The following is a 12,817-nucleotide window of genomic DNA, read 5'->3' on the forward strand; positions in this document are numbered from 1 at the left end:
TAACCTTTCTGATTGTGTGCTCTGCTCTTTACCTTTGTTCCTCATGGTCACTGGCTCCTTGCGGAGTCCCCCATTAACTCCGTTTGAAGCCAGTTCCTGCAGAGAGACATAGCAGGGTGTACACTCGTTAAAGATCCGCCGGGAAAGGTGACAATACAGGAATAGAGATGTATCAGACCTGAGTCAACTGAGGTGATTCTGGGTCACTTACGACAACTGGACGAGCTGGGGCCACCTTGGATGACAGCGTCTCCGTGGAAATGCGTGAAGTGAAATCCAGGCTGGATTTGACCGTGTTTGTTTCAGAGGAACCTAGAAGTATCGGATGATCCGTACTGGTCAGATTGATGGTCTTATGGCTTTTAAATGGCAGGGAAGGTTGGTCTCTGTCCCAGTCTGCATGCAGACAATGCAATGGCAAAAAATAGAACGTGTGTTTGCACGTAAAACCATACTTTTTTTTGCATGTGTGTGTGTGTGTGTGTGTGTGTGTGTGTGTGTATAATAGTCCTCTATATATGTGAACCCCAACATTTGACATGCAGTTTACATAAAGAGCACTACAAAGCAGGGGACAAGGGTGCTGTTATGGTGTTGTTACAGAGAGCAGCAGGGGGTGACAGAGAAACCACCTTCCCAACCATGCAGCCCATTAAAGCCGTGATAAACCCACAACAGTGTTTCTAACAGGCTAACAACCACTGCACGTCACTACACTACTTTAACTGGTACTGTGTGTTAGTTCCAGTAAACTATGCCAGGTGGTTTCTTATTTTTCTAAGGTGACACTGGAACAAGTACGCCTGTTAAACTAACACTGTACAAACGGTACACTCATAGGACCATGAACCTGAGCTGGATTAGTTTTCCAAAAGGAAAACACTGCATGGACAGAGAGAGGATAGCTGAGGAGGCAGAAAAAGCCAGAAAAATAAAAGAAACAACCAGTTGAAATAAAAGAAAAAAGAGAAAACATGGAAAAATGTGACAAGAAAACTGACATGAAAAAAGAAGAACCACAAACCACAGAGGTCAAAACAACAACAGTCTTACCTCACCAGACCAGAAAGAAAAATGTACAGTTCTTCATCATTTAGCTGTCATGAAATCATTCATGGATGACTTCACAATAGTTTACGGACCAATTTAAAGTGTCAAAACTGTTTAGCAACGCAAGCAGCAGAAGCACCACTGTCAGTCCAGGAATGCAACCCTTAAAATGTTTCATTCACTTTCAATCTGTCGCTCTGATGCAAACAAACACACACACACACACACAGTGTGAAGATGACTCACTGTTTTGGCCATGACGGCGTATGTCCATGACCAAGCTGCCCTCCTGCACAGCCTCCTCCATGCACGACTTCCACTCTGTGTAGCTCATTTCTGCCACCTGCTGCCCGTTCACCGTCAGCACTTCGTCCCCGATTTGAAGCTGGCACATCTCGGCTGAACTACCTGCAGCAGAGGTCAGAGGTCGTTCGATGAAGAGGAGAAATTACTAGACTCCAGCATCTGTGGTGATACAGCTGACTACCTCGACCTCGACCGTTCTTAAGAGCAATGTTTCTTGTACAAGACTGAGATTTCTTTACTGAAATTAGATTTGAAAGTGATGATCTCAGTTCAAAAACACATAGGACTGAACTGTAATTATAGTTTTCACTCTCAGCAGTATTTTCTCCTACATAAAGTGTTCACAGTAAAACTATACAAACAACTAAATTCTTCCAAAGCTTTTAGCTTTGTGGGCCGACACATCTTTTAACCCATTTTGATAAAATAGTTATTGACTGTGACATTTGTACGTACGTGTTCTCAAAGAAATAACTTTAGGTTATTAATTTCTATCATTTAAGATAGAAATTAATTATGTGACATATATAAACACTGCTGAAAGCTACCGAGAGTCAAAAACTGCCTTTTGCAACATTGTCTAATCTTTATTCTTCACTACGGTCATGTGGAAGAAGACAAAGCATAAACTCAGTAGTTTATTATTATAAGTACACCCTCTTACTGTCGAGACCTTGGTCTGGCAAAAAAAAAAATCCAACATCTATGGTCATAATGTCCATTTTGTAATTTTAATGTAATTTAAGTTGAAACAGCTTTGCAGAGGTGTTGATTCAACTTTATTTTGAAGGGTGTACTTTGTGGTTTGCTGTTGAACGGCATTATGTTATAATAAAAAGTGTTTCTGATATTTAATCTAGCCTCACGGATATAAAAGTGATGGACATTATAATAAGAATGTATTTCCGGAATTTTGTATCAGACTCCATTAGTATTACCTTAATGCACCTCTTCCTTATTAATATTTTAATACCAATATATATGAATATTTCTACAATTACGACTGTGCTGTGTGGCTCCCATGTGTAATATGTGATAACATCAACTTTTAACCTGTTTTTAGGAACATCAGAACAATTGGTTGTTAAAATATTACTAAGTCATTGCTCTGTGTGACTAATTTGTCCAAAATATGACCAATGAAAGTATCACTCCTTTATGATCTGCTGCTTTATGCTGCTTTGCATGGCTGCAGTCTGCTGAACAGTAGACGTGGTCATTGTAATGTTGCATCAGTGTTTTTCTTCTTCCTGTTGCTCTACCTGCTCCTGTGAGGGACAACTTGTGAAAGCTTATTTTGTTGCATCTCTTGTCATCTTTTGTTTCCATTTCTGAACATGTTATTTGTTTTGACATCCTGCCAAGGGGGTACAATTGAAAATAAGCCAGCATGCTAACTCTGGCACATTTACAGACATGGTAATTAATGATCATTGTTCTCATAAATAAAGAAATAAAAACTGAAATGAAATCTAACTGTGGGTGATTTGACTAGGCTCAGACGATGAGCCTTCCATACAACCAAAGTTAGGCTAGACCAAAGCCTAATTAGCGTATAGCTGTAAAGGTGTAAGTGTTACTTATACATTACTAAAATACAAGTTATACTGTGATGTGCAGGTGGGGAATCTCAGTAGAAAGAGAGGCTCAGACCCAGCAGATCTGACCCAGATAGAAGCTGCCCTACATAGGTCTGGCATCGCCACTGCAATGGACTCAAAAACCTGCTGACAACCGACCGGCGGTGACCGACTGTAAAATATAACCGAGCCAGAGCACCGCTTTCCAATACTACTGCTGTACTGTATCTGTGAACGCATCAGTCAGATTTTGTGAGCGTAAGATACTCATAATATCTGCTTGATCTTTTTCCACTGGGCCTATTTCACTGGGAATCCTGGGAAGTTCAGGCTGCCACATTATGTTGAATAGTGAATAAAGCTGCTTATAAAATACAAGTCCCTCTGTTTGAAGGTATTTCTCTCAAATGTCTTTGTTGTTACCTGGCTGGAGGGAGGTCACCCGAGCTCCTGTTGAGTCCCAGGTTGCCTGGAAGCCAAAGTCTTTGCAGCTGTTGGGCTTCTGGTTCAGGCTGATCCGCGTCTCACAGTAGTTCTCCTAGAAACCAAACGACAACAACGACAAAACACGGGTGAGTGGACAGCAACTTTCAGTGTCCAAACATGGGCTGACTCTCCATCGCTCTGAAGACGCATCATCATGTCAGGTTGTGCGTGTATACGCAGGCCTGCTTTGTATTAATCATTTACGGCTGTTGATTAAATGCCAACCTGTTCTTACACTTTAATTTCTCCAGTGCAGAACTCCATTATTTTAAAGCTACTTTTACATAGCAAGAGGGTAAAGCTAAAATTTGACATAATCACGGATTAAGTTTGACAAAACAAAAATTACATCACCTCACTGTTAACACTGTGAGTCTATAATACAATTTACATAAGAAATACATGTATTCTTCTCAGTGTCTTTGGTACGGACAAAAAAAAACGCTGATCTGTTTTGTCAACGGGAGGAAACTTGAGTACCTGGCTGGTGTCTTTGGCTGGAGCAGGACTGCTGGGAACTTCACTCTTGACCTGAGGAGGGACGGGCGAGACGCTCTGAGTAGAGGTGACACTCTTCGCCGTCTCCTCCTCCTCTCCTTCGCTGCTGTGTGCCGAGCTGGAGTGAGCTTCATCCTCAGAGGTCAAGAACTGCTGATACCGGCTCGGCACTGACGACTTCTTGGGAACATCAACGTCACCGTTGACACGCTTGTGTGGGTCGTCCATCTGTCCGGGAGGAAAGTGGCAGAGAACACAGCGATTTAGTCTCAAGTACATCAGGGTGTAAAATAAACTTGAAAAACTCCTTCGTATAGCTGGTAAACATGTTGTCAACTAGTTTTAAACACGTGTCAAACTGTTGCAAGTGTCTCCCCCTGACAAGTAAACGTAACTACTATTCAGTGTAACAGAAAAGACACTGAAGGAGGCTGAAAATAGCAGCACTGGCAGTTCACTTAGCATTATAAAAGCACAGGCTTCATCCATTATTCATATCGTAATCAGATCGGACCTCTGGATAACATTGATGTACTGAAAACAAATGATCTCATTAACGTTATAAAGGTTTCTTACACACATTGGTCTCATCCTGCCCTCTAGATGTCCTTGTGCTGAACTGCTAGTTTGTGTTTGGTTGTTAAACTATCTAGTACTCACTGTAAAGGCTCGGGGAAGAGAGGTGATGCGGGAGGCCTGGGTCCCGAAGGGCCTCGGTGTGACAACTGAGGTTAGGCGTGCGCTATCCGATCTCTGGTAGCTCCTGGGGAGGGAGGCGGGAACCCGAGACACCCCGGGAGGCTTGGGTTCCATTGAGCTGAGCTGTGGTTGTTGTTTGTACAGAGAGCCAGAGGAGGGGGCCTCCACCTTAGTCGGTATACTCAACAATGAGCGCCTTGGATCGGGCACCTTTTGTAGGGAGGAGAGAATACTTATGGCCTCCTCTTTCTTGGCTGTGCTGGTGTGTGCCGAGACACGACTTCTCTGTTGAGCAGCCGGAGGCTTGGAGCTGTTTACCGAGCTTGGCCTGGTAGGAGTGATGGTGGGAGTGAAGGTGGTGGTCGTAGAGTTGCTGCCTGCAGGACTGTCCACGATGTACACTTCCCGTGAGGTGGGAAGGGAGGTGGCCTTGCCAGTCGCTGGAGAAGCAGCAGGGGGTTCTTCCACTTTCAAAGAGGGCTCAGACGGCTCCGAGGAATAATAAGGAGTGTCAATAGTGTAGCTTCTGGCAGGAGAGGTTCGAGTGCGGGGGGAAGCGACGGGTTTCTCAAACACGTCCTCGACGGGTTTCTCAAACACGTCCTCGTCTAAGTAAGAGAGAGATCCGAGTCGACTGCCAATGCTGTTCTTTCCTTTACCTTCTCTGTGAACCGAAGAGAGAGCAGAGAAAATGGATGGAAATAAGTTGAAACAAATTGGACAGTGATAGGTAAAGTTAAAGATGAAGATGAATGGATGAGCATGGAGTGACAAGGAGGAGAGCAGAAAGCGGAGCACAAGTTGAAAAGAGGAGGGCACAGAGATGTGGGGCAAAACAGGGGAGGCAGGTTGTGAGCCATGATTAAATTACACTTTCACTCTGACTGAACGGCACAATTACAGCCTCCTCATTCACTCCAGCTGTACTAATCATGTACGTTGTCTCTGTTTAGCACTGCAAAAGTTCTCATACACCCATTTTCTTTTATTACCTTAGCAAAGAGTCCCCCTCTGAGGGTAGGAAAGGTGTACAAGAGGAAAAAAATTCAGTGTGCGATCCTTTTTAGTAACAACCAGGATCACAAATTAAAAATAGAAATCCTACAGCAGTAAGTTTACCATGCATCATCAGATCAAAAGTACCTGATCAAGTGTTTTTTTTTTTTCTCACCTCTCTTCTTGCATCTGCTTGAAGGTCTTGGACCTTTGGTTGCTGCTGTACGTGGTCTGCTCTATCTTCTCCCTCTCCTCTTTCTTCTTCACGATATCAGAGTTGACGCTCCGGCGCCTGTTCTTCCATTTGCTCAGATCCTGCAGGGAAAGCAAACTCAGGTCATATCATGCATCATAATCTTAATATCTTCATCTTAAATCTGGATAAAACACACAGTTTGTGTTGCATAGCTAAGTGTAGAGCTGAGGGGAGTGAAGTTGAGGAGAAGAGGGAGAGACAAAAAAAGGGAAAGGGCTACATTTGAAGGTGTTCTATTTGTGTGCTTTAGACTCCTCCCGGCTCACTTCCCCTGCGTATTGGGGACTGAGCGACCTAAATGCTGCTTTAAGACTCTATTATTTTGCCATGACACCAATCAGACTGCTGACAGGCATCACAACCAGTCATGTATAAGTGGATAACTTTTTATTACTCATAATGTTTCAAGCTAAAACTGATCATTTAAAATTAATATTTAAAAAATATTTTCCAGTGATGCTGAATCTTCACAGAAATAAATTTTACATTTGATTAAATCTGCTTATTTTCATCCTTGTGTCTCTGTTTTACATCATCTGTCTATATTACATCATAACATCATCTCATCTTAATTCTATTATTAGTATTTACAGCATGTGGTGATCCTTGCCAACACTGTGATTTGGAAATGAGGACAGTCCATAGCCAGAGGGCAGTGCTGCTCCAATCAGTGTCTGTCTCTGTCTCTGGCTTCAATCTAAACAGCTCTTTTTTCACCCTGTGGTTATCCACGGAGCGACATCACAACACTTGCTCTTCTGATTGCTACACAGATCCCAGAGATCATGTGCTCGACTTTCACTTCAAACTTATCTGCCCTGGCACCAAACAATATACATTCACATACCATGAAAGGTGGCAATCAAATAGATACCCTCAATGATTAGAGCACAAATATCAGTTCTACTCACATCCTGCCACTTATCATCGCTCTCCTTAGTCTGCTCCCGAAACTTCTGCATCTCTTCATAGTGAACCCGTCGGTTGATCGCCGGCTCGGCCAGGATATCACTTGTTGATTTACTCCTGTGGAGGAGAAAGTGGAAAAGAATAAGAGACGTTTTTAAGCATCAGTGAAAGCAAGTGGAGTTAATGCTCAGATTAAATATTGAAGGAAGAAGCTTAACACAAGGTAAAAATAAAAGGTTTTAAATAAAAAGAACAAGTCCACTCCCAAGTATGCATGCACCATCTCTTACCATTGTGTCATAAAAGACAAGCTGCAGAAACAAAACATCACCAAAAACTCAAATAAATTCAGCTGTGTGCCCTCCATCCATATGTTTGGCACTGTTGCTGAAAATAAAATGGATTAGACATTTAACCGTAATAAAGTGTTAGTTTGCCCACACAGCACACAGGTCAACCACAAAGCTGTGGAGTGACATAAGCTCAGAGGGTTAATAACATATATCACAGTCCTCACCATCATGCAAAACAGCAAAGTCTTAGTAAGAATTAGTTTTCACATACCTGTAAAGATTTACTCGTGTCATATTGCTAACAGTTTGTAGACCACTGCTCAGTCATAACTCTCACTGGGACACACAGCGGTTCAGGTAGATGACCCAGCATATTGCTATTGTATGAATCTTTTCACTTTGTTGCTTTGTCAATGTTGCTTTGTGGAGCAACGACCCCCCCCCCCCCTTTAACCGTGAACTTGGCCCTGTGCCATACAATACTCAATGTTGTGTGTCAGCAGTTAGCAGCTAGAGAGTGAGAACAACAGCACAAAAGCAGGAGGCAGCAGGGTGCGACTGTAAGAGGTCAGAGCGAATGCAAACGTGCCACATTCCTGGGAGCCCATATCAACTCACCCGTCGATACTCTCTTGCATGTGGTGCTGTCTAGGAAACCGGAGAGAACCACAGACAACAAAAGTCACATTTCTGCACACTTGTCTTTGAAAGTGAATCCGAGAGCGGTCTGCTCAAGAACTTGGGACCAATCAGCGACTCTTACACCAGCTCAACTGGTGGGCCCTTGAATGTACCCAGCGAGAACATAACTCTGCTCTTCTTCACTCTATACGCTGAAGAGATTAAAGGTGTGTACATGCTGGGTTTACAGCGCAGTATCACATTTCCTTGGCCTCACATGTGGCTGTGGAGGTGTGTAGAAATGTATCTCTCCCTAAACAATGCTGCCTTTCTGGAGACTCCAACATGCCGTCACTGGAAACATGACTTTACATACGAGAGTGAATTAAATCCAGATGCGCTTGACTGAGGTTAAATGGTTGCTTTGTGTGTAAGTCTGCTCATGTGAAAACACTGCAGTGCAGATTTGTGTTGAAGTTACTATGGAGTCCACGAGTCACATCTTCTCTCAGAGCAGTGTGGAATTTCTACAGTTTTTCATGTGGGCACAACAGGCGAGACTACATTCAGTCGCTCTGCTTGGTATATGTGGATATTTCTTAGCCTTGAACCTTTCCACACTGATGCTGCTGCATAGTTTTACTTGTTGGTGTAAAATTCCTTTTGCTGAGAAAAACAACACTGCACTCGGGTCAGATCCAAAAGGTCAACAAATAGCAGTCAACGCAATCCATCACAAGATTATGAAGTTGCGTTTTCTTTCTTTATTGAGGAACAATATTTCTTCCATTCGCAGGCAAACTCGGTCTGATAGGAAAACAAAACTAAAGGCAAAATTCTGTTCTGTTCTGCACTTGATCTACCAAATAATTTACTCCAAAAATACTTCATGCTGTTCATAAAACCATTGTTTTGCTCATAGATCACTTCAAAATACATTCGGTTTATTGTGCAATCTGCGCGTCCCCTCTGCATTTACATAACATGTGTTTGTGATGTAAGATAAAAGCTTTTTACGTACAGGAAACCATATTGAATTTCCTTTTGTTAAAGTTTTTCTGACTGGAAACACTCTTTCTTTCCCACAATTCTGGGCTAACAACAAACATTTAAAAATAGGAAAAGTTCTGAGTTGTTTTCGAGATTAATTTCACTACATTTCCTTCACTGTGGTTTGTGTGGAAATATTCGGGACAGATCGAGTGAATGCAGAAGGAACTTATCAGTTTTCAGAAACAAGAGCATAACTGGGTAAAACTCTCTGACTGTAAGGGCCCTTAAACCAATCATTAGCCAGTCGAGAGCAATTCACTATCAAACAGAGAATACTTAAATACTGATATGGCACAGAAACAATAAGAAGACAACAGTGGAAGAAAAAGTCTATAATGTTGGGGTTACCAATCAGGCACTCTCACATCACTCTGTTTCTACAACTTGAGAGCAGCGAGCCTCTCCACCAAAAGCTTCTTCTTATATCTTAACTGACTGGCTTCCCTGATGGCTTGCCACCTCTGCAGATCCCCTTCGCTGCAGGAGGAAGGTACTGAGGGAGTCATCTGACCTCTCAGTGAGCTCTGGCTCTGATCACAACAAACTCCGAGCTTCCGAATTAGCATGTCATCGGTTTTAGGACGCATCTCCTTCTCAATTTGATTCTGGTTAGTCGTTGCTGCATCCTGAGTCAGAGGACATGGAGGGCAGAGGAGCCTGGCCTTGAGTTCAGGAGGCAGAGCCCACGGCTCTGGGACGTGCATGGGGGAAAAGTTGTCAGGGGCTCCAGAGAGCGGCCGTTGCTGCTGAGCCTGCTGGGTTTTCTCTTTACGATACACCACATCGTCCTGCTCGATGTCGGGGAAATCGGTTTCCTCAGTGGCTCCACGGCCGTGTTGCTGGGTGATAATATTGAGCTGCGGCTCAGATGTGTAGAGTCGACGGTTGCCAGACAGATGAGTCTTCATGATAGCCAGTTCAATGTTGGACTGGAAGGTCAGGGTTCGCCTGGTGAACATGTCATCGTTCTCCAAGTCAGGGCAAATGCTTTCATAATCAAAAGGGTCCCGGGGCTCCCGGGGGTCTTGGCGTCCCAGGAGGGGCCACCTCTCACATTTGACCAGTCTGGGACCCGAGGTGGGGTCCACAGGGGCAAACACCAGTGGGGGGGTCTCTAACAGAGGGGGATGTATCTTGGGAAGCTGTGGGAGAGTGTGTGGTTGGACATGAGGACTGCATGGTGGGCAAAAGGAGAGAAAAGGACACAGAGGTGATGAGTGCATGCAAGTGAACTGGGTCAAAGAGCAAGAAAAGGAGGAAAAGATACAACAAGCAGCAGCCATAGTGGTGAACTTTGATTCAAACAGATGTTGATCAAATGAGGATTTTACAATCACACTGCTATAAAATAAAACAGTGATTCTAGTTGCAATAAAAAAGGTAAAGTCTTGCCTATAATAGATTATACTAAAAATAGGATAATACTGAGACAGCCTATTTCCCACTAAGGTCAGTGCAAGCAAAATGCTTTATTCAGCATGTTAGGGCAACTCCAGTAGCTTTGTGTATTTTTTCATTAGTATATTAGAAAGCAGCTCATCAAAAATTGAGCCCCAACAAGGAGCCAATTATATTTTTCCTATGAAATCTGGATGCTCTAAAATATTCCTGCATCATCACAATCATGCAGCTGTATCGACCTTTTCCCCACTACAAGGGTGGTTTGAGCCGAGGCCTCGTGTGTGTGGGAGTGAGAGGGAGATGGGCCGGAGGGAGAGTGGGCAGAGGAGAGCCAAGGACTGCTGTCACAGTCTGAGTCATCTGACGAAGAGCCCGACTTCTTAGGGCTACAGGCGAGGACAGCAGGATGGATGAAGGGAAAAGGATGGAGGAAGACAAAAGTAACAGCGAGGAGAGGAGAAAGAAACATAAGTGGGAGGAATTTTCACTGAACTGACCAAAGAGTTCAAAATGTATCATCCAAAAAGGTGAAATTTGCATGCAATTATTTAAGGAGAGCAAAATCAAGTGTGTCAGATAGGAAGTAGGAAATGAATATGCAAGCGTTTAAATTCATCCTATGGTTTTACTACTCTCTGAAAGAGTATAAATATATGAATATTATGGGCACACAAAGGGAATGGGGCTATGTGTGTATGTTTGTGTTCCATCTCATGCTGTATTTGAATGCCCTCACACACCTGAAGCCTTGTATCTTCTTGTACCAGGGCCTCCTCTGAGAGCCCAGCTTGATCTTCTGTATGTGAACATCTTCTTCGGGCGTCCAGAACTTAGGTAAGAACTTGTCGTAAGATACAGTGCTTGCAAGCTGTGGTTTGGCACCCATTTTACGGGAATAGAGATCATCTTGGATGGGGTCAGCATAGCCCTCTTCATCATCCTCATCCTCAGAGTCATCGTATATCTCCCTGAACAGGCTGTCGGTGGACACGACTCGGCGGTGGTCCACCCTCACGGAGCCGTGCTGCGGGGGCTGAGTTTCCCCTCTGTTGATGCCGCTGCTGCTCAAGAGAGACAGCCAACCACACATGTCAAAAAGAGGTTTTCAGCAGCAGCCAGCACACCAGTCACACAAAAAGGAGCATGTTCCTCAAGCGCAACAGCCTCAACTGAAATGACGCAAGGATAAGCAAACCAATGCAAGCTCAAAACCAAACTATGAGGTCAAAATTGATTTGAGGAGTCATGTTGCCAACTCAAATCACTCCTCCAAGCTCATGAAATTCAGAAGGAGCTAATATGAAAATGCTGCAGCTAAAATCTCAAACTTATTCAAACAAAAACCAACAAACGGAAGACTTTGAAGCAGCGTTAGAGGCAGCACACTTTGACCAAAGACATCGCTCATGGTTACAATTAACCATGCAAACTGAGGGTAAGAGAAGCACTAAAGTTTGCTCTCATCAGGCAGGCACATCAAAGTCACACTGTCGCTTCATGTTCTCTGACCTGAGGCAGGTCACATTTTGCTGAGGGGCAACATTGGGAGTCAAAGTGACCTTGGGCCGGGGGCCCCCTTTGCCCCCGGGCACCCTTGCCCCTGCCATGGGGCTGACGGGTACTGCGAAGTTGGTGGGAGGAGCTGGGGAGGGGCTCTGGAAGCGTCTGCTGGCCAGGTCATCCAGAACAAGATCCGGGTCCGGTCGGTCCGCATCCGAGTCACTGCCGCTTTCATACTCATTGGCCCACTGGGGATGAGCCACTGGCAAGGGACTCTGGGATACTTGACTGTAGCAGTCAGAGGAAATCCTTCCACTGATGTTGTCATTCAGCAGCAAAAATGAAACACAACACCATTGACCATTGACAGACAACACAGTGATGGGAGAGGCACAGACAGCCACCATGTCAGGCGTTTGAAGCACAAACCAGGAATTCAGGTGTAACCCTGCACTTCTACATCGCTTTTTGTAACATCACTTTTAGGCAAGAATAAAAGGAATAGTTACTCTTCACTAATTTGCTGAGATGAGAAAACAGCACCTTCAAACAGATCAATATGCGCAGTGACTGTTATGGTACCTGATGAGTGGGACTTCGTCCTCTGTATATGGGGAGCTGGCCCAGCTGCGCCGGCTGTCCTCATTGCGGTCGGCCCGTTTCTTCCTCAGCGGAGCAGGTACGTAGCCTGAAGATTTGTCTTTAGTGGGCAGGAACTGATTAAACTGGGCACTGGCTTTGGGTGTGATGACTAGCGACCGGCGGTAGCTGAGACTGTCCTTGTTCTCGGCCATCCTGAAGACGGAGTCTGCCTCAGTGTCACTACAACAACCTGGAACATGGAAGAAGACGAAAAGCTGTTAGACAGGGGAAAGGAGGGGGAAGGAAGAACGTGGGAGAAGAAGCAATAGAGGTACATTTTAAAGAAGGACGAACGTAGTGAGAATGGAGAAATGAGTGAGGGGAGTGTGTTGTGTGTTCTGGCGTGACTTTGGAGGAGGAACAGAGGGGTGCAGGGTGGGGAACAGAGGCCTCATCATTTACAAGCTGGTGTGGAATGTCTCACTGCCCTCCATTACGGAGGACCGAACTGCTCTGAGATCACTGACCAGCACTTTCCTCTCTTAAAATGAAACCTTACGTTCACAATCAGGTTTTAGTATAAATAT

The 12,817-nt window shown here is 44.3% G+C and overlaps 2 protein-coding genes across 11 annotated transcripts in view; both read right to left on the minus strand.

Moving 5' to 3' along the window:
- Positions 1 to 12,817, minus strand: part of LOC138201094 (LIM domain only protein 7-like) — a 47,653-nt gene that overhangs the window by 9,741 nt on the left and 25,095 nt on the right. For 8 of the 10 annotated variants that reach the window (XM_069154253.1, XM_069154244.1, XM_069154242.1 and 5 more), the window contains exons 9-18: positions 12,231 to 12,480; positions 7,692 to 7,721; positions 6,783 to 6,897; positions 5,791 to 5,930; positions 4,581 to 5,283; positions 3,903 to 4,148; positions 3,360 to 3,474; positions 1,297 to 1,458; positions 212 to 396; positions 33 to 96 (exon numbers count right to left, since the gene is read on the minus strand). In XM_069154253.1, coding sequence (XP_069010354.1) covers positions 33 to 96; positions 212 to 396; positions 1,297 to 1,458; positions 3,360 to 3,474; positions 3,903 to 4,148; positions 4,581 to 5,283; positions 5,791 to 5,930; positions 6,783 to 6,897; positions 7,692 to 7,721; positions 12,231 to 12,480 — 2,010 coding nt within the window. The remainder of the gene's footprint in view (positions 1 to 32; positions 97 to 211; positions 397 to 1,296; positions 1,459 to 3,359; positions 3,475 to 3,902; positions 4,149 to 4,580; positions 5,284 to 5,790; positions 5,931 to 6,782; positions 6,898 to 7,691; positions 7,722 to 12,230; positions 12,481 to 12,817) is intronic. The other 2 variants (XM_069154248.1, XM_069154245.1) reach the window with 2 other exon arrangements.
- LOC138201096 (LIM domain only protein 7-like) lies at positions 7,730 to 10,345 on the minus strand. The gene has a single exon (XM_069154255.1). The coding sequence runs from the start codon at positions 10,028 to 10,030 to the stop codon at positions 9,125 to 9,127; it is 906 nt and encodes a 301-aa protein (XP_069010356.1). The 5' UTR covers positions 10,031 to 10,345; the 3' UTR covers positions 7,730 to 9,124.

This window comes from Embiotoca jacksoni, unplaced genomic scaffold (genome assembly GCF_022577435.1).
Source record: "Embiotoca jacksoni isolate LCO1_2020_lvr unplaced genomic scaffold, fEmbJac1.0.p SCAF_2, whole genome shotgun sequence".
NCBI lineage: Eukaryota > Metazoa > Chordata > Actinopteri > Embiotocidae > Embiotoca > Embiotoca jacksoni.